This window comes from Rhinatrema bivittatum, chromosome 7 (genome assembly GCF_901001135.1).
Source record: "Rhinatrema bivittatum chromosome 7, aRhiBiv1.1, whole genome shotgun sequence".
Lineage (NCBI taxonomy): Eukaryota > Metazoa > Chordata > Amphibia > Gymnophiona > Rhinatrematidae > Rhinatrema > Rhinatrema bivittatum.
In genome coordinates, this window is record NC_042621.1 from 82,986,775 (window position 1) to 83,008,270 (window position 21,496).

The window sequence follows — 21,496 nt, forward strand, 5'->3', positions numbered from 1 at the left end:
CTGCATGCATAGGAAGTTGCTCCAATACTTCTTCTATTACCTTCGGGTCTTAGTACATCATTGGTCAAAGTACACCTATGCGCTCTTGTGGCTTACAATGTTCAAATGGATGGCAAATCGATATTCATACATCCTTTAGTATCAAAGTTCATAAAAGGTTTTATGGCATATGAGATTCTCTGGCACAAACCACTTGTGCCATGGGATCTCAACTTGATATTGGCACAACTCAGAAAACTACCTTACAAATGGTTAAGAGTCAGTTTCCTTGACGTTCCTAGTTATGATCATGTCCACTAGAAGTCTGCGAGCAGCAGGCATCAGTCGCATTACTCACTTTACATAATTTTATTCACAACAAAGTGGTGCTTCACACTCACCCCCGATTTTCTGCCAAAAGTAATTTTGGCTTTCCATCTAAATCGAGGCATTGTATCTGTTTTCATTCTTCCCAAGACCTTATGCAATTAAGCAGAAGAAGGTCCTACATTCACCAGACTGCAAAAGGGCCTTGACTTATTTCCAGAGGACGCAAGTGCATCGCCAGGCTTTTCAACTTTTTCTCTCATGATCCTAACAGACTTTGGAATAACAGTTGCTAAGCACATGCTGACCACCTTCTAGCAGACTTTATCAAGGCTCATCAGGTGAGAGCCATGGGCTACCTCAGTGGCTCATCTCCAAGCCATGCCTATCGAACATTTTGCAAAGCTGCAACTGGGTCACCAGTTCACCACTTCACGTCTCATTACTATCTGGACAACCTATCTAGAAGTGACAGTAAATTTGGACAAGACGTTTTTCACAGCCTGTTCACCCAGTAGTCCACTCTCCATGTTTTTTTTCAGTAAGTGCTCCGCTGCATCCTTTGGCTTAGGACTCCCTATGTGTTATGGCTAATTCAGCCTTGCTTGTCAACTGAGAAATTGTTTGCTTGCTGTAAATGGGGCTTTCCATAGACAACTGGATGAATTAACTATGCAAGCTGCTGGGCAGACTGGATAGGCCGTTTGGTCGTCTTCTGCCGTCATTTCTCTGTTTCCATTTAAACTTGCTTTCTTCCCTGGTGATCAATGATTTGATCATTGTGATTGTTTTATGTTTGTATTTCTTTTAATCACAAATGTTTTTATGTAATTCGTCATGAACGGTGGGGTACTTGAGTAATACATTTTTAAATAGCACTCTTTGGAAGGCTGTTAACCAGTTTTATCACATGATGTATGTGTTTTCTGTTTTAAAAGTTTAAAAAATGTTTCACCTTACAGGGATAATGTGAACATGCAGGTCATATGAGGTTTTCTCACCAAAATAAGTTTTCAGGAGAGCAGATGTGTTAAATAAAAAGTAAATCATATTTGCCTTATTAATATTCATTTTTCTCCAGTTGCCAGATTTTTCTGATGACTGTATGCCAGCTGTTTACAAAGGTGGAAGTAGAGGTAAGTTAAAGGCAAAAGAAAAATACCATGAACACCTCCCTGCCAAAACATTTTACTATCTGTTAAATGTGCTTTCCCTCTACAAGCAGGATGACTTTGCACTACAAGAGGACATTGTAATTGCATGGTACCTACATGGAGTGGTTTTTCTGTAGCTGGTGTAGAAAAGCTTAGATTTCATTTGACCTTCCACCACTTCAAAGGACTCTTTGATTTTGGAATTGTTATACTTGGTTAGACTGAGGGTCCATCAAGCCCAGCATCCTGTTTCCAATCCAGGTCACAAGTACCTGTCAGAATCCCAAACAGATTCCATGCTATTAACGCCTAGAGATAAGGAGTAACTTTCCCCAAGTCTACCTGGTTAATAAATTTAGGGACTACTCCAGGAACTTGTCAAATCTATTATAAACCCAGCTACGCTAACTGCCTCTACCACATCCTTTGGCAATTGTACTTTGAATGAAAACTTTTCTGAGTTTTAAATGTGCTACTCGCTAACTTCTGTTTTTGTATTTGAAAATGTAAATAACAGGTTCACATTTACCCATTCTATTCCACTCATGATTTTATAGACCTCTATCATATCATCTCTTAGTTGTCTCTTCTGCAAGGTGAACAGTCCTGACCTATTTAGCCTTTCCTCAGGGGAGCTGTTCCATCCCCTTTATCATTGTGATCGCACTTCTCTAAACCTTTTCCAGTTCTGCTATTTGGTGACCTTAATTCTATACAGTTTAGGTGCAGTCTCCGCATTTGGCAGTTCAGATGTATGATGACATTCTCTGTTTTGTTCTCCATTCCTTCCCTAATAATTTCTAATATTCTGCTTATTTTTTGACTGCTGCTGTACATTGAGCTAAAGATGTCAAAATATTGTCCACAATGACACCTGGGTGATAGCTACCAAAATAGGAGTTAACATTGTGTAACTACAGTGTGGGTTACCTTTCTGCATGTACATTAGATTTCATCTGCCATTTGGATGCTCAGTCTTCTAGTCTCACAAGGTCCTCCTGCAGTTTTCCCACAATCTGTTTGTTTGTGATTTAAAAATGCAGAATAAGTTTATCATGATTGCCTCTCTTTGTTCCCTTTTCCAGGTCATTTATAAATACATTAAAAAGCACTGGTCCCAGTTCAAATTCCTGAGGCACTCCACTGTTTCTCCACTGAAAAAACTGACCATTTAGTCCTACTCTGTTTGCAGTCCACAATAGGACATTGTCTCCTATCTTATGACATTTTCATTTTCTCATGAGTCTGTCATGAGAGACTTTATGAAATACCTTCTGAAAATCCAAATAGACTATATCCACCAGCTCGCCATTATCTACATGTTAACTCCTTCAAAGAAATGTAGCATTGGTGAGGCAAACCTTCTCTTGTATAAACCCATTGAACCATGATTTTCTATATATGTTTTGTGATTTTGTTCTTTAGAATAGTTTCTGCGATTTTTCTTGGCACTGAAGTCCGACCCACCTATCTATAGTTCCTGGATTACCCCGGAGCCCTTTAAAAGATCGGTGTCATTTTGGCCACCCCCTTATCTTTAGGTACAACAGATGATTTTAATGATAGGGTCCAAATTACTAGTAATGGTTATGCAATTTCATCTTTGAGTTTTTAGAACTGAAGTGTAAACCATTTGATCCAGGTGAATTATTACTTTTTCATTTGTCCTATTACGTCTTCCAGGTTCACTGTGATTTTTTTCACTTCTTCCAAATCATTAAATACCATTTCCTGCACAGGAATCTCCCCATCATCCTTTTCAGTAAACACTATGACCTTGTCTTCCCTAAGTGCTCCTCTATCCCCTTAATCATCTAACAGACTCCCTCACTGGCTTTCTGCTTCAGATATATTTTTAAAAAGTTATGAGCTTTTGCCTGTATGGCCATCTTATTTTAATTTTTTTTTTTTTTTTTTTTTTTTTTTTTTTTGCTTGTTATCAGTATTTTAGGTCTAACTTGCCAATGCTTATGCTTTCCTATTTTCTTCAGTTGGGTTCTTTTTCCAATTTTTGAAGAAGTTCTTTTGGCTAAAATAGTCTTTCACCTCACCGTTTAACTATGGCTATAGTCATTTGACCTTCCATCTTTTTTAAATGCATGGAATATATCTCGTCTAAGCTTCCAAGATAGTATTTTTAAACAGTGAGTAAAAAAAGGTGGAGAGGATGAGTGGTACACCTTGAGAGTTTGTCACACCATGAACTTGCAGGAACCCATCAGGGAATTGTCAGGAAATCTGCGAATTAGGGACCTAAGGCGCTGGGGGGGGGGGGGGGCATGTTAAAGGACTTCTAAAGTAAATTCTAGTTATAATGGGAATTCCATGGAGGCATCCTAGCATCGAGTGTCCACTTCAATAACAAAGAGAAGTGGGAAAGATATATTCTACTGTGCACCCTGCCCTGCCCCCCCCTCCCCCCGATGCCTTCTTATGTCCCTATTCACAGATTTCCTGCATATTTATATTGCGACTAATTCTCTAGGGGAATTGGCTGTTCTACTGTGAGTCTGGAGACGCTGTATTTTTTGATCTACTCTTTTTCAATATACTTTTTGGTTTGGGCTTCTGTCCTTCCTGATGCAGCCAAAGCGGTCTGTGTCGGGGGACTGAAATCAACTCCTTCTGATGCACATTTATTAACTGAAGTGGAATTGCCACGCAATTCTGTGTAACTGACTGAATCCTCTAGTCACTTTTTGGATCCTAATGTGCTTCGCTCTACGCCTTTTACATGTGGACATTTTTAAACTGTCTATGCCTGATGTAAATGCTTAACCTTTGTAGCATGACCTCTTAATTTTTATTTTTTTTTTAGTTAGTTCATTTTCAGTCTCCCTTTTGAAAGTTAAATGTTAGAGTTGTAGATTCCCGTAATGTCCTTCCTTGAGTCATTGTCAAATTTGATCACGTTATGATCATTGTTGCTGAGCGGCCCCACTACCATTACCTCTTGCACCAAAATCTGCAGTCCACTAAGAATTTCCACGAAGAAAAGGCTCCTCCTCATCTGATCTTAGACTGCTCCATAAAGCAGACATATATTTTATCTAGAAACATGACATTACCCAATCATTATTCAGGTAATTGAAATCTCCCATTATTATTGTGCTTCCAAACTTGTTAGCTTCTTAAATTTGTTAGCATTTCATCAACTGTACTTTTTGGCCAGTGGACAGTAGTATACCCCTACTCCTATACTCTTCTCCATCACACATGGAATTTTTCAGTGTCCCCTATGTAATAACTAATATGTGCACAACTATCATTTTTTGTGCTCCAACTTATCTCCCAATTTTGCACACACAAATATGTGCACATAACCCTGAGCTCATGTGTGCATACATTAGCGATCTTTCATGCAAATTCCATGTTAAACCAGTAGTCATTACCCCTTGATGCAGAGAGATTCCTAATCTTATACTGGTTTTCTTAATACTCAAATTTAACTTCCTTCAGAAGTGGAGTATAGTTTCCAGGGCTGAAGTTACTCTGTGGGGGAGTTCATGGTTCAGCGATTCTATATTTGAGATATATGTCCATATTTTGTGTACAAATTATGCATGTTTTCCACACATAACCCATGACTTCTGTATGTTTTCTGCACAGAAAAATGTGTGTGAGAAAAAAAAAGCATGGAAATGATAAATCTGGATATGTGAGAGCATGGGAGTAGAAGCCTGGTGTTGTGGGGGGGGGGGGGGGGTGAGAGCATGGGAGTGGGAAACCTGTGTGTATATGCATGCATGAGAGACTGGTTGGTAAGGTGACAGTGTATGTAAGAGAGACTGGTGTGTGTGAATATGAGAGAGAGAATGATTCAGGGAATGTGGAGAGTGAGCATGGAAATGAGACTGGTGTGTGTGTAACAGAGGGAAAGTGATTATGGGAATGAGAAGCCTGTGCATGTGAAGAGTGAGCATGGGAGTGAGAAACCTGGGGGTGTGTGTGAGACACATCATGGGAGTGAGAAGCCTGTATATCTGAGAGAGAACATGGGAGTGGAAAGCCTGTGTGTGTGTGTGTATGTATGAGAGAGATCAGGTGACTGGTGTGTGTTTGTGTGTGTGAGAGAAAGAAAGTGATTATGGGAATGAGAAGCCTGTGCATGTGGAAAGAACAAGCATGGGAGTGAGAGACTGGTGAGTGTGTGTGTGTGTGTGTGTGTGACATAGAAAGTGATTATGAGAGCAAGAAACCCGTATATGTAAGTAGAACACGGGAGTGGGAAGCCTGTGTGTGTGCATGGCATGAGAGAAACTGTTCAGGAAGGTGACTGGTGTGTATCAAAGACTGGGAGATGATTGGTGTGTGAGACAGAAACTGGTCATAGGGGCATGCATGACTGGTATGGTGTGTGTGAGAGACACATGGGCCCTAAGGAAGAGGACCATGAGTATAGAGCTTAGCCTCTACTGCTGCTTCTGGTGTGTGCTACGGCCTGCATGGAAGAGTGAAGAATATGCCTGATCAGACAACCAATATTGAGAAGGTAAATACCCAGACGCCTCTGCTGTTCTGTGGCCTGTCAGAGCTGAATGAACTCTGAGTGCCTTTCTGAGCATGACTTGCAGAATGTCTTTGAGCAGATAGACAAGCTGGCACCAAAGGAGGTGAGCCTATTCAATGGGTCACACAGAAGGAACCAACGGCGGGAGCTTCAGGCACTATTCTGTTGAAACCTCACTGGACAAGATCATTTACAGGACAAAAGGATTATTTGGAGAGTGGGAGCAAATGAGCTACACCTGGGGAAACCTGTCAGGGCAGTTCAGAGGATAGGTTGTCATGACAACAGCATGATGTGTCTCTGTAAATGAGTCTTTGGGCAGTCACGTAATTCTAGAAGTTTCGGCAATACTGTATGTTTAACTATAAAAGAAGGGTCCCGTCCTGTATCCTATGAGATGCTGGTTGTTTTGAAAGACAAAGGGCACCCAGTATGCAGCATCTCCCAAGAACACTTCTAATGTCAAATAAAATTTACTTTATACCTTTTACTGAGTCTAAGTGTTCTTGTTGCCCTGGCCCTAAGTACAGAAAATTATGTACAAGAGGAGTAGGAGAGCTGCTGGAGGGAGTAAAGGTGGCTTTTTAAGTTTATTTTTCTTGATTGACTGCCATTTTAATTATTTAATATTATGTGATGTGTCTGCTTTTTTGAAATATTTTATTGGTGTTTGGAGAATTTTTGTTTTATGAGTTTTTAATTGTTGGATGTTCTATTCATAGCTGTTTTGAAACATTTATTCTGCTTATTAGTATAGTTATACAATTATTTCTGTGTGGGAATATATAGCTGCTTGGCTAGTTCTGTTTTCCTAATAAGAGCTGTATTGGTTTTTAGGGCCTGATTTAATATTTGTAGTGTTGCCTTTTCATAGATAGGGTTGCTCCTGTTTAAGTGCATTCCATAATACAGGTGTAACTGTGTGCGGATTAGTTTATGTGCATTACTACAGATCCTGGGAGTATGTTAGGTTGGTTCTATGTCTGTTACCGAGATGAGATATTTTACTAGCATGTAAGTGTTTGTATCAGTCTTATTTGTTGTGTTTTCTCAAGAGGACATGCATTGGTGGTAAACTGCTGACTTTTCATAAGTAGGGCTATTGAGCCTGGTAGTAGGACTTTGTGTTGCTGTTACTGAGATGACACCAGAACCAGAATATCTTTTTTTGTAGGGTGAGTTGTATGGGGAATGTCATAATTCTGCTTTACATCCATTATTGTGGGTCAGGGGGGTTCCCGTGGATACAAACTGTACTTTTACATCTAGCCCCATGACTATCATGGGTCGGTGTGTCACGCATGTGAGAACCATCTGTCAGGTGTGTCCCGACAGAAAAAAGGGTAGAGAACCATTGCTCTAGTGGTTGCCATATTTATCTAGAAAAGCAACTGTATGACTCATTAAACCTCAACTAAAAATGTATTATAAATATATTCTATATCATTGCATATGTCTATCATGTAACTTTACTATGGTTGAGTGACCATGTTTTAAGCTCTCCTTATCCTTTTTTCCCTTTAGTTTATGCCTGTTCATTTTCCTAATGAAGAAGAAAAAAAGGATCCGTTACTTTTTGCCAATGGGGTTAGAAGTGCAATGGCTGCGTAAGTATTACATCAATAACAATCTGACGTGGTAAAGTGAACTCCACTATCCATTCCAGAACTTCATTTACCAATGTATATCATTTACCAATGTATATCACAGAATCTGTCAAACAAGGAGGAAAATATTTTAAAACATTTTTAGAGAGGGAAAAGACTTCAGACTGCCTCAGATGGAAAATGTCACTCCATAGTGGATTCTAATAATCATGTCAGAAATCTCCCATTTCCTTATTTGTAACTTTTTTTTTTAATGTGATTCTTATGTGTCCAAAGTGTTATCAATAAAAAAAAAAAAAAAAAATCTGGACATTCTGCAAAAAGCAGAAAGATATTGGATGCCCTTTAAGGTGCTATTCTCAAACAAATGGTGATAGAATTCACTAGGGGGAGAGATACTTGGCCTAGTGCTTACAAATGGAGATAATGTCTCCAATGTCCAAATAGGTGATCATCAGATATAGCAGCCAAGAGGGAAGGGAAAGTCACTCTAAGATCCAAGTTTTGAATTTCAAAACTATAGACATTGGTAAAATGGGGACATACCTTAAGGAGGAACTAAGATTGGGAAAAGATGGGAGAAGTGGATCAACAGTGGAACCAATTAAAAGGAGCTATTTTCACGTAGATAAGCATCTGAATTAGCCATGCTGTCTGGGTACATCTTCCGTGCCACTAGGTGGCAGAGCTCTCTAAATCTAGTAAAGTCTTTCAGCTAGGTGCTCCCTCTTGTGCTCTCCCTGGTTTGCCTGAGTCTGTTTCTTTTCCACGCGACTGAAAGCTCTGTCTCTCCAGACTCTGACTAACAGTTGAGGTAAAAACAGATTTTTCATCAAAGATTTACCACAAAACAGGCTTGTTTACTTATCATGCCTCAACCAGGATTCAAGTTCTGCAATTGTAGAAAAATTGTCAGTGACTGATGGCCATCAGTCCTGTTATATTTACCTGGGACCTGATCATGATCAGGAAAGTTGCAGAGACTGCGGACGCATGTCTCCTCAAGCACAGCGCCAGCGTGCAGCAAGAATAGAGCAACTTAGGGCAACACCATCTGGCCCCTATGCCCGTTCAGAGGCTTCTGTAAGGTCATCACCAGGACCAGAAAGGAAAAAGAAGATGACATCAAAAAGGGCTTCTTCGATGGAACCCCCCCCCCTCTCTGAAATACACTCATTCCCAAAACCCTTTAAAAACAGGGGAAGGGATCGGTGATACATCGATGGCGTCGCAGCTGCGCACCTCACCGCCAACGGCTTCCCGAAGCAAAGATAAAGCTCATAGCACGAAGCATGGACACGATGCACTACAACACCACCGAAGCTCCGATGCACCAATGCAGGGCGCACATCGACACAGAAGAGTAAGTCATTGATGCAGTTGACGCAATTGGCACATACTACACCTAAAAAACATATATCTGGGCATAAAAAGCCTAGGGAACCATCCCCATTGCTCATAATTGATCCAGAAGGAGACATATCTCCTTCCCATTTATCAGAAAGCCCTTCATTCTCCTCGGGCAGCATACCAATCCTGCAGCCACAAACTCCAACGCCTCAAGTACCACCTGTGCTACCATTGCCCAGTACTCTTCATCCAATGCCATCAACATCTAATTTAGCTGCGCAAGCTATGACTCAAATTGCGGATATTTTATGCCAATTTTTAAAGTCCATGGAGGCACAGCCTCCAAAACCACCCTCCACAATTCCTCCAATGGAAATTCCAATTATCCCGGAGGATTCAAACATCCCAGGCCCTTTACCGAAAGTCCAACCGGTGCAGCCATCAACACCAATAAAGGAGTTCATTTTAACTTCATCCACGGGTTACCCCTCTGACCCAGCAGATTCCACCCGAACCAGCATCCCCGCCAGAGGATTCAACTTACTCGCAATTTGAGAAGGTTGGTCTCCTTTTAAATGTTGAGACCAAGAAACTCACTGACCCAAGACAAGAAATGATGGGAATTTTAAAAATCTTCAGTTCCCCAAGAGAACCTGATGCTTTGCCTCAACATCAGGTACTCAATGCCCTCATGGAAAAATCATGGGACACACCCCTCACCACCCCAGCCACTTCCCGAAAAATTGATCTTATATACCACATGAGGGATTCTCCCTATTATGCAGCTGTGCAATTGCCGCACCAGTCAGTTGTCGTAGAATTGGCAATGCAAAAGGCAAGAATACTTGCCAATTCACCACAGTCTAAAGATGCCAAGCTTTTGGATGATTTCGCAAGACGCTCTTACCAATCCAGTATGGTAAACGCAAAAATTCAAAACCCATTCTTTATTGCCCAGTACCTTTTTGACAGTTTACAAAATCTCAAACCATATCTCACCACAGCAGATTCCACCCTTCCAGTAGAATTCCACAATATAGAGGAAGGTTTGAGCCACTTGTTAAGATCGATTTGTGAAGGATTCAATATATCATCTAAAGCATCTGCTAACGCAGTAGCAGAAAGATGTTTAGCATGGCTTCGTTCTAGTGCAATCAGGGATGATGTCCATGATAAACTAGCAAACCTCCCGTGTCGACCTGTCTATCTCTTTGGTGATAAATTCACTGACATTGTCACCAAACTAAAAGAACAAAAACAGCAGTGTTGTCATTAACATCTCCGCACCCACAAGGATCGTTCTGAAAAAAATACCTTTCTTATAGAAAGCCTACTTACCAACGTAGTTACAAACCTTATTCATATTATTGGCCTCAACAGTACCAACAACCACAACAGCCTTTCCAGTAACAGGATGCTCGCGCTAGACCTAGAGCCCCTAGGCAAACCCGAACACAACCGGATTCCCAACAAAAACCTCAATCTTTTTAAAGATAGCTTCGCCACCGGCTTTGACATTGGCAGTAGGAGGATGCTTAACATCATTCCTCCCAACATGGTCCTCCATCACATCAGATCAATGAATTTTAGAAATAATAAAGGAAGGGTATTCTCTCCATTTTACAATTATTCCAAACCTACCGCACTTAGTTCCACAGAAACACACAAACATCTTTTGAAGGAAGTGAACACTCTTCTCCAACAAAACTGCATTCAGGAACTAATCTGCGAAAACACAGCACGTCGGTTTCTATTCCCAGGCGGGGCGGGGGGGGGGGGGGGGTCTACGTCCAATTCTGGACCTACGTGTGCTCAACAGATATATTCAGAAAGAGAAATTCAAGATGACATCTCTCAAATCCATCCTACCCTTCCTTCAACTCAGAGATTGGATGTGTTCACTGGACTTGAAGGATGCATATGCTCAATACCAATGCATCCCAAATCCTGGTGTTACCTCTGTTTCCAAATGAATAACTGACATTTCCAATACCAAGGTCCTGCCATTTGGCCTCTCCTCTGCCCCCAGAGTATTCACCAAATGTCTAGCAGTAGCGGTGGCACACTTTCGTCGTCAAGGGATTCAAATATTTCCTTACCTAGATAACTGGCTCATAGTAGCACCCAGCCAATCTCTCCTACGAAAAAATCTACTATGCACAATTTCTTGTCTCGACAACCTTGGACTCCTGATCAATTACGAAAAGTCCAACCTTCAGCTGATGCAAACTTTACAATTCATCGGAGCCTATATCGATATCGTTCAGGAAAAGGCATTCCTGCCACACCCAAGGGCACTGGCTATTTGCACACTACCCACAACACTTCTATAGGCCAGAAAGGCTCCTGCCCGTCAAATCATGACCATGTTGGGTCATATGGCAGCTTCGATTTATGTGATTCCACATACTCGTTTACACATGCGTCGCCTTCAATGGGGTCTCAAACAACAATGGACTCCATTCCTACATCTATTATCGACCCCAGTAAACATAACTACCATCTATGCTAACCACAGGTCACCCCTGAGACCTCCTCGGTATCAATTAGTACTCACCACAGATGCCTCTCCCACGAGGTGAGGAGCTCACTTGAATCAGCTTCAAACTCAGGGACTTTGGTCCCCGAAAGAACGCAATCTACACATAAACCTATTGGAGTTACAGGCAGTACGAAACGTACTTCGATCCTTCAAACATAAGTCTTTCAAAAATAAGTCTTTGCTTCCAAGTTTACCACCCTTGTTGAATGTAACTTTGTTCTTCCTGTTTTACCTACGGTTTTGGTTACAGTTCCCCCTTTCGATGTAAACCGATCTGATATGGTCCCAACCATGAAGGTCGGTATAGAAAAGTGTTAAATAAATAAAATAAACATTTCTTAAAAGAACAAACTATAATGATCCACAAAGACAATCAGGTCACAATGTTTTACATAAACAAAGGAGGGTCAGGTTCCTGGAACCTGTGCAAAGAAGCAATACAAATCCTGGAATGGGCACACAACAGAGCCATTCACCTCCAAGCGACTTACCAGGAATCAACAACTCCAAAGCCGACAAACTAAGCAAGATTTTTCACCCCCATGAATGGGAACTACATCAGCAGACAGATCACACATTTTCCATATGGGGGTCTACCCTGCATCGATCTGTTTGCAACAGGAAGGTGGAAGCCTTCTGCTCAGTATACCCGAGCACCTCCAGACTAGCTCCAGACACTTTCCTCCTAGACTAGTCCCAAGGCCTACTATATGCGTTCCCTCCAATTCCAATAATTTCTCGCACAATCCAACGATGCCTAGAAGACAAAGCACAATTGATTCTCATAGCACCAGCCTGGTATAGCTATCTCATGCAACTCTCAATAAGAGACCCTATTCCTCTGGGCAACAACCCACAACTACTAACACAGGAGAACAGATCACTGCTTCATCTTCTACATTCCTCCCTGCATCTTCCAGCATGGAGATTGAGCGGCTCGCCTTTCAAAACTTAAACATCGCTGCTCCACTCCAGGACATCTTAGTATCCTCTAGGAAACTATTTATTAGGCTAATCTACCAAAGGAAGTGGTCATGCTATGCTTCTTGGTGTGAAACTATGGGTACTGATCCCCTTACCTGCCCACCAGAACGCCTTCTAACCTACCCTCATTTGCTCTACACTGAAGGCCTAGCGACCGCTTCTTTACGAGTACATCTAAGTGCGATAGCAGCTTACCATACACCTTTGAACGGTGAGCCCATATCCTGTCACTCTCTAGTATCCCGATTTATGAAATGGATATTGCAATTACGCCCTCCAATCAAGAAGCCTCCAATACCCTGTGACATCAACATAGTCCTAGAACAACTAATTCTACCGCCATTTAAACCAATGGACTCTTGTCACCTACGATACCTATCCTGGAAAGTATTATTCTTGATTGCCCTAACATCGGCTAGACGTGTTAGTGAACTTCAAGCTTTAGTATACTACCCTCATTACCTGCAATTTTACCATGACAAAGTGACATTACGCACTCATCCAAGTTTTCTTCCATTCTTCCATTTCATTGTTATGAGGTTTTCTTTTACCTGAAACCTCATAACAATGAAAACGAGAAAAAACTCCATACCATGGACGTGCACTTGCCTATTATAAAAAGCGCACCCACAAGGATAACAGACCCTCGCAGCTCTTCCTCTCTCTTAATCCAAATGCATAGGACTTCCAGTGACAAAACGAACATGATCTTCCTGGATATCCAATTGCATATAGTTCTGCTACCAAAAACGTTCTGCACTCTTATCTTCAACTTCTAAGGCGCATCAAGTTCGTGCAATGGCCGCATCCATCGGTCACATCTATGAAGTACCTCTTGAAGACATCTGCAAAGTGGCGATTTGGTCATCACTATATACTTTCACGTCCCATTACTGTTTAGATAAACAGACAAGCGACAATGCGCACATGGGCCGGACAGTCCTACATAAGAGCACATGTTTTATACATCAGAAACCTTCATAAGAACTGTCTGCCTACAATTCACGTATTGAGCACAATAATTAACAAATCACATTTATAACATGCTCAATACGTCCGCTGGGGACTCCCAGATAGCATGGCTAATTCAGATGCTTATCTACGTGAAAAAAGCAAGCTTGCTTACCGTAAATGGTGTTTTCCGTAGATAGCAGATGAATTAGCCATGCTGACCCTCCCACCTCCCCGGACAGTTCAGACACGGCATACTATCTTGCTTAGATACGGACTGAGAGCCTCAGGCAAACGTGAGAAGATACAAGAGGGAGCACCTAGCTGAAAGACCTAGTGGCACGGAAGACGTACCCAGACAGCGTGGCTAATTCATCTGCTGTCTACGGAAAACACAGTTTACAGTAAGCAAACTTGCTTTTCCTAAGGCTGGAGCCTTACTATGGAACCAACTTCCTTTTTCTGTTCAGAAGCGGGAATGTAACAAAATATTAAAATTTAAAAAAAAAAAATTAAAAGCTCATCTTTTTAAACCTGCCCTTTACTAAGTGAACTGTATGATACATTGCCAGTTATGATTACTTATTCTGTTTTATTTGTCGTCTTTGTTCTTGGGTTTACCATTTGTGTGTGTGAATCTTGTAAACATTTTAAGTTTGAGTGCATTGTACTATTGTCTCATATTTTTGTCAGTTTGTTTTCATATTTTGACTGTAACACTTGGAAATCTCCTTGAACATGGGTTAAGAGTGACAAGTATTTTAAATAAGGCAACAAATATCTATGTAAGAAAAATAAGGAAAAGTAAGAGGAAAAATAAACCTGTTTGGTTCTCAAAGGAGGTGGCTTAAAAAATAAGGGTTTTCAAGAAATACAAGATATCCCAAAAAGAGAACAGGGAAGAATATCTGGTTAAGTTAAAGGAAACGAGGAAAGAAATCAGGAAAGCAAAACGACAAGCAAAAGAAAGGAATGTTAGAGGTTAAATGAGGAGACAAACCTTTTTTTTATATATAAGGTCAGAGGTGGTATTGAAAGGAGACAAGGAACAGCAAGCAGTGTGTGAAGGGAGATGAAGAAATAACAGTTCAGTAATTAAAACACTGGACCAATGCTTCTGGGCACAGGGAAATACCTACAGTACCTTAATGTAACTTACTTTGAGCTAACAATGAAAAAGCCTGAGCTAAATTAAAAAACAAAAGTCTGAGTTGTTGCCACTTCGGAGATTTGTAAGGCTGCAATATAGACTTCAGTTCACACGCTCACATCCGATTACTGTTTGAACACCGGGGTCTTGGTGGCAGGTTTGGTCAGACATGTGTCTAGTCTCTTTGGGTGATAGACGTGAAATAGTTGAAATCTGAGTTTTAAAGTACTGGAGGTGTGAAATCCTGCAGTAGTGATGCAGCATTCTTACAGCGATTTTAGTTTCATTGTACTATTACGTTCACTTTCAAACATGATATCCAAACATACAAAAACAAATTACAGCCTCTATGGAAAGGGATTACTGGGTTCAGTTATGGTAGAATTTTTTTTTCTTAGTTGTCTTTTAAAGCCCTTCTCTATATAACAAAATTAGATTTTTGAAAATTACTTTATTAAATTCTCTTGTTCTGTTCTTCATAGGGCTTTGGGTGTGCCAATTACAGACCATACTTACGAAGATTGTAGATTAATGGTCTCAGCTGGAGAGCTGACATTGCCTATGGAGACTGGCTTGGTTGAATTCACTAAAGTTAGCAGGAAACTGAAGTAAGAACAGTTTTGCAGATTACATCTAATACAATCTCTGTACCTTAACAATCCGCTTTGACATTTTTGTACATGTGTATGAACTTTCAGCAGAAGTATAAAAATAAAAAGCAGAAATATGTATAACAAATTTACAAAATTTAAAAATGAAACCTGTGAGGGAGTCGGGCCATTAGATCAGTGGTCCCCAACTCTGTCCTGGGGGCCCACCAGCCAGTTGGGTTTTCAGGATATCCTCAATGAATATGCATGAGAGAATTTGCATGCACGGCCTCCATAGCATGCACATTTTCTCTCATGCATATTCATTGTAGATATTCTGAAAACCAGACTGGCTGGTGGGCTCCCAGAACAGGGTTGGGGACTACTGCATTAGATGACCAAGGGGTTAAAGAGGCTCTTAGAGAAAATAAGACTATTGCAGAAAGACTAAATTAATCCTTTGCTTCTGTTTACTAATGAGGATGTGGGGAGATACTAGCTCTAGAGATGGTTTTCAAGGGTGATGAGTCAGATGAACTGAACCAAATCCCTGTGACCCTGAAAGATGAAGTAAGACAGATTGACAAACTAAAGAGTAGCAAATCACCTGGACCAGATGGTATACATCCCAGGGTTCTGAAGGAGCTCAAATGAAATTTCAGATCTATTAGTTAAATTTTGTATCCTATCAAATTCTTCCATTGTACCTGAAGTCTGGAGGGTGGCCAACGTAACCCCAATATTTAAAAAGGGCTCCAGTGGTGATTTGGGAAACTATAGACCAGTGAACCTGACTTCAGTGCCGGGAAAAATAGTGTAAACTATTCTAAAGATCAAAATCACAGAGCATAAAGAAAGACATGATTTAATGCGACAGTCAACATGGATTTACCCAAGGGATGTCTTGCCTCACAAATCTGCTTCATTTTTTTTAAGGGATGATAAACGTGGATAAAGGTGAACCGGTAGATGTGTATTTGGATTTTCAGAAGGCATTTGACAAAGTCCCTCATGAGATGATTCTAAGAAAACTAAAAAGATGGGATAGAAGGTGATGTCCTTTCGTGGATTACAAACTGGTTAAAAGACAGGAAACAGAGTAGGATTAAATAGTCAATTTTCTTAGTGGAAAAGGGTAAACAGTGGAATGCCTCAGGGATCTGTACTTGGACCGGTGCTTTTCAATATATTTGTAAATGATCTGGAAAAGAATACAAGTGAGGTTTTCAAATTTGCAGATATAAAATTATTCAGAGTAATCACAGGCGGATTGTGATATATTGCAGGAGGACCTTGCGAGACTGGAAGATCAGGCATCCAAGTGGCAGATGAAATTTAATGTGGACAAATGCAAGGTGTTGTATATAGGGAAAAATAACCTATGCAGAAGTTACCTGTCTTCACTAGAGAAAAGGAAATCAGGAAATCTCTCAGTTCTTATGAAATCGTCAGTCATTATTCTAAAATAAACCCCACCTAGAGTAAGCAATTTATGAGAATTTTTGTGGGTGCTTGCAGGCTCACAGGTACGATATACTCACTGGCCTGCAAGTATATTTTCAAAGGGAAATTTTATTTATTTATAGCTTTTTTTATACAGGTGTTAGTAGTTACATCATACCGGTTTACATCATAACTGCAGGTTGAAATTACATTAAACAGGTGCAGGGTATGGGACTGGAAGGAACAAGAGCGATAGCGAGGAGCTAGCAAACAAGTGCAAAAATAGGTAAACAATGTAAGAAGTGACAAAACCTGGTAAACAATGTAACCTAACTTTATACATAGGCTCCGGTCACGTATTGTTGCAGCAAGGAATAAGAGTGCGAGGGTCTATTCAGGGTAGGCCTGTTTAAAGAGCCAAGTCTTTAATTTAGATCTGAATTTGATGGTGCAAGGCTCAAGACGGAGGTTGGTGGGTAGTGAGTTCCAGAGGGCTTTATCCCTCGTGGAGGTTAGGTGTGCCGCCTTGAGGGATGGCACGTCTAACATCCACAAGGGTTTGAACATTTGGGATTGAGTAGCAGCACAGATACATTGTAGTAGGTACAATGTCTGCACCTCGAATGAAATCCTGTCGTCCTTTGGTCGGCTATGCCCACCCCCTAACCCTTGCACTGAGGAACTGATTTTCAGCCCTCGATTTTACCTGGGAAACTACACTTATCCAGATAAAATATTGTGAATATTATTAAGTAGGTTTTTGAGAATTAAGAATGTAGTATTCTAATGTTGTCATTTTGTCTAATTTATTCAGAAGAAAGAGTTCACACTTCTTGATGAAGCTTATAGGAAACATAAAATGACCTGAAATCCTATTCATGGTCCTGCCTCAAAAGGTTACTACTATAGGATATTGGTGCCTGCAGTATTTTTATTTTTTGCCTTCTTCCCTTTCACGCCACCCCCCACCCAAACAGTTTCTGTTCCCTTCTTTCCAGACAGCATGTGTGAGGGAGTGATAGGACTTGTAAAGCTGAATTAGTTGGCATCATACAGTCACCTTCCTATATGTCTAGGAAATCCCATGCTCCCCTGGTTCTGCCTCACTTGTTGGCTGGCATCTCTCTCTCTTTCTTCCTGGAGCTGAGCCTGCCTGGATCGATCAGGGATCCATATTCAAATGCTCCATACATACTCCTTTCTTTCTTTTCTTATTTAAATAAGTTCATTTTATTTTTTTTTAATTCTTTATTTATGAATTTTTAGTTACAATATAACTCCATTCATATTTGTATTCAGTTTACATTGAAATTTTAAGGTTTCAGGAATATTAGTAAATTCAAAACCCCAACTACTCTAAGGTACAACAAATTTAAATCTCTTATCTTCCTGATTCCATATTACTAAACAATTAAGGGAGCCTTAGAGCATTTTCCAAAAATAAACAAGAAATCAATCTTAATAATAATAGACAGAAATATACAGATTATTCATTCATTACATTACCAACTGAGCAATTTTCTGGAGTCCCTGCTCCCCCACTCTGGTTCCTACATTCCTCCAAGAATTTTTCCAGATCGTTTGGATCATAATAAATATATTTCACACCATCTACATACATTATGCATTTGCTGGGAAACCTGATATGTATCTGGATACCGAATGTTCTAGCAATATTGGCTAAACTTATAAACTTTTTCCTTCTAATTTGTGTTTCTTTCGCCACGTCTGGAAACATCCATATCTTCTGACCCAGATAAGAAGAGGTTCTATTTTGCATAAACAAATTTAAAAAATTTTTTCCTGTCCGAGGACTGGGCAAATTTAACCATTAAAGTCCCTCTTTTCTCAATCTGGGCAGTGTATGAGGTTTCTAGTAATTCTGTAACGTTCAGGGTGTCATTTTGTTGAGGCAAGTCTACATTCAAATTTTGATTTCTCTCATTCAAAAAATATACATTCATAATTAAAGGGAAACTTTCAGATGTTAATAACAGAACTTCTCTAAAGCAGTTCTTAAGTTGCTCCCTTGAGGAGATCATTCTACACTTAGGAAAGTTAACAAACCTTAAATTATTATATCGAGCTGTATTTTCCAAATGTTCTACTTTCCTTGATAGAATATTTTCTCCCTTTATTATCGATAATTGTACTTCTCTTACTGAATTTAATTCTTCCTTAATCTTCACAAGAGACACTTCATTACTCATTCCACAGGGTTAATATTTAACAAAGTGGTCTGCATATCTTTAATATTAATATTTAAAGACACAATATTTTTCTGTAAAGACAATATCGCTGAGCATAACATTTCCAATGATACATGTTTTGGACTTCCAGCATTTGCATTAGAAGTGAAAGAACCTTCCAAATGACCAGAAAGATCTTGTCCTGAAACTTGCCCAGAAAAGGGGGCCACAGTATTTCCTCCAGATTCCTTTGGTTGACTCTCAAGGTTATCTCTTCTGCACCGCCAATTGAGACGAGGGGAGACCCCTTCCGTTTTCTTTGGCCTTACCACCCTATCCTCTGCCTCCTCGAACGGATTCAACCCACTAGACGCAATCCGTATTATGGGTGAACCTAGGCCATTGGTAGTTGCAAGGCACATTGGTGGTGCTGGTGTTGTTGGAACCCCAGGACATAGACTGACTTCTCCCGACAATAGGGATATATGCTCTATATCCTCCATTGTAATGGGAATCTCTGAGGTCTTTTTCTCTGTATGGGAGTAGAGACCAGTTAATGTTGTTTGCACCAGGCTCGGTTTGGCTGGGGTCGAGGCATCCTGCCTTACTTTGCCTTTTCTTTTTGTATGTGGCATCTTTTAACTAAAAAACAATTGTAGTAACAAAATTTTTTGGTCTCTACTCACTTTCTGTCACATTGAAACAGTTTCAGGCTTCGGAAATGAGGGAGAATTTTCAGTCCAGAAGAAGGAGGATCCGTGGCAGCCTCCCAGCCTTCGCCGGCCTAAGCCGGTCCAAGCCGCGCGCCCCTTACGGAGCGCGCGGCTTAGGCAGCATGCTGACGGCAGCTACGCGCCGTCTGCTGCTTACTTTATAGCAGCAGGCGCCCTGTGCTGACGTCACTTCCTGGCCTCGTATTCGGTCGGGTTAGGCCGCCTCGCTCTACCACCAGGCCGGCCAGCTGTTCCGGGACCTCCGCTGTTACAGGCACTAGAAGCGACAACAAGGTCTGGGCACTCCTCACTCCTCGACCTCCGGCTCCCAGGTATTTTCTCCGTCTGCTGCTTACTTTATAGCAGCAGGCGCCCTGTGCTGACGTCACTTCCTGGCCTCGTATTCGGTCGGGTTAGGCCGCCTCGCTCTACCTCCAGGCCGGCCAGCTGTTCCGGGACCTCCGCTGTTACAGGCACTAGAAGCGACAACAAGGTCTGGGCACTCCTCGACCTCCGGCTCCCAGGTATTTTCTCTGTCTGCTGCTTACTTTATAGCAGCAGGCACCCTGTGCTGACGTCACTTCCTGGCCTCGTATTCGGTCTGGTTAGGCCGCCTCGCTCTACCTCCAGGCCGGCCAGCTGTTCCGGGACCTCCGCTGTTACAGGCACTAGAAGCGACAACAAGGTCTGGGCACTCCTCACTCCTCGACCTCCGGCTTCCAAGTTCATTTTATTGTAGTATTCCGTGCCACCAGTGTTAGGAATCTCTTCCCTCCTCCAGTGGCTTTGTGCCTTGCAGCGGGTCACAGAATTCACAAGTAAGATGTCTTTCCTTTCCTGTTCATTACAGTATTTCTAATGCACTCTTCCTCTTATTTAAACATTTTTGTTGTCCTATTCACTTTTAACATACTATTGACTTTTTAATGAAATTCTCTTTATTTTAAGCCTAAAATGGGACAATATCAGGCAACAGCTGAATGAATTTGCTGAAATTGCAAGTGCGTCAAAAGGTGGAAGAATTAGAATTGAGGAGTTTGCCAAATTCTTGAAGATTCCTGTATCAGATGTTGTCAAAGAATTGTTTGCACTCTTTGATAGGGTAAATATATTTCTTTTTATTTCGTGGAAATTTCTATTGGAATTGGATGTGGTCTTTATTTGTTTTTTTAATCATACTTGTGCAGAAATATGTGTAATGTGCTCGTTCGTAGGTGGTTTTCATTACAGCAAGGACGCCTATTGTGGAAGGTCCATTCCCTCTGTATGCAGGGGTTTCTGTGCTGTGCACGTAGGTGGCCCTTTACCCTTACCCACATGGTCACATAAGGAGGGGCTGGGACAAGAGTGTGAGGAGCAGCAGAGGTCCATGTCACCGCTCCTGCCACTGCTGCTATCACTGCTTCATCTGCCAATGTCCCTGACCTTTGGGTGGGGAGGGTGGGAGAGGTAAGTGAAGGGAAAGTTGCCTGTATACAATGCTTGTGGCATGCACTTTCTAACTAGTTATCTTCTCTTTTAAGCAGATTGGAAAATTGTGGCAAAAAAACTCAAAATTATGCCCCCCCCCCCCTTGTGAGTTCCAGCTTTCCTCACTAAAAAAAAACCTAACATGTTTACTCCTCATGTGTCATAGACCGCAGGCTGATTCCCTAAATACCAGCAGCTAGTGGCATCGGCAAGCTGCTCAAGATTCCAGATTAACTAGACTAGAATAATTCAGGAGGTAGTCTCATCGTCTATTGTAATTCCATTAGCTCTGGTCCACTAAATCTGGAAGCCTGAGCTGCTTGTTGATATCACTAATTACCAATTACCTTCTTCACTCAGTCAGACTGAACCATCTAGTTACTATGAAAAATAAAACACAAAACAGGGATTATTTCCCCAGAGCAGGGGTGTAGCCAGAACTAAATTTAAGGGGCCCAAATTGGTTATGGGTTGGCACTGTGGCCAGCCCACCACTCTGCCCCAACCCTTACCCCATCCTACATAGGCTCGCCAGCC

The 21,496-nt window shown here is 41.2% G+C and overlaps 1 protein-coding gene across 3 annotated transcripts in view; it reads left to right on the forward strand.

Moving 5' to 3' along the window:
• Nucleotides 1-21,496, forward strand: part of LPCAT2 (lysophosphatidylcholine acyltransferase 2) — a 116,030-nt gene that overhangs the window by 56,912 nt on the left and 37,622 nt on the right. For 2 of the 3 annotated variants that reach the window (XM_029608574.1, XM_029608573.1), the window contains exons 8-11: nucleotides 1,388-1,442; nucleotides 7,495-7,577; nucleotides 15,037-15,162; nucleotides 20,438-20,591. In XM_029608574.1, the coding sequence (XP_029464434.1) occupies nucleotides 1,388-1,442; nucleotides 7,495-7,577; nucleotides 15,037-15,162; nucleotides 20,438-20,591 (418 nt within the window). The remainder of the gene's footprint in view (nucleotides 1-1,387; nucleotides 1,443-7,494; nucleotides 7,578-15,036; nucleotides 15,163-20,437; nucleotides 20,592-21,496) is intronic. The other variant, XM_029608575.1, reaches the window with a different exon arrangement.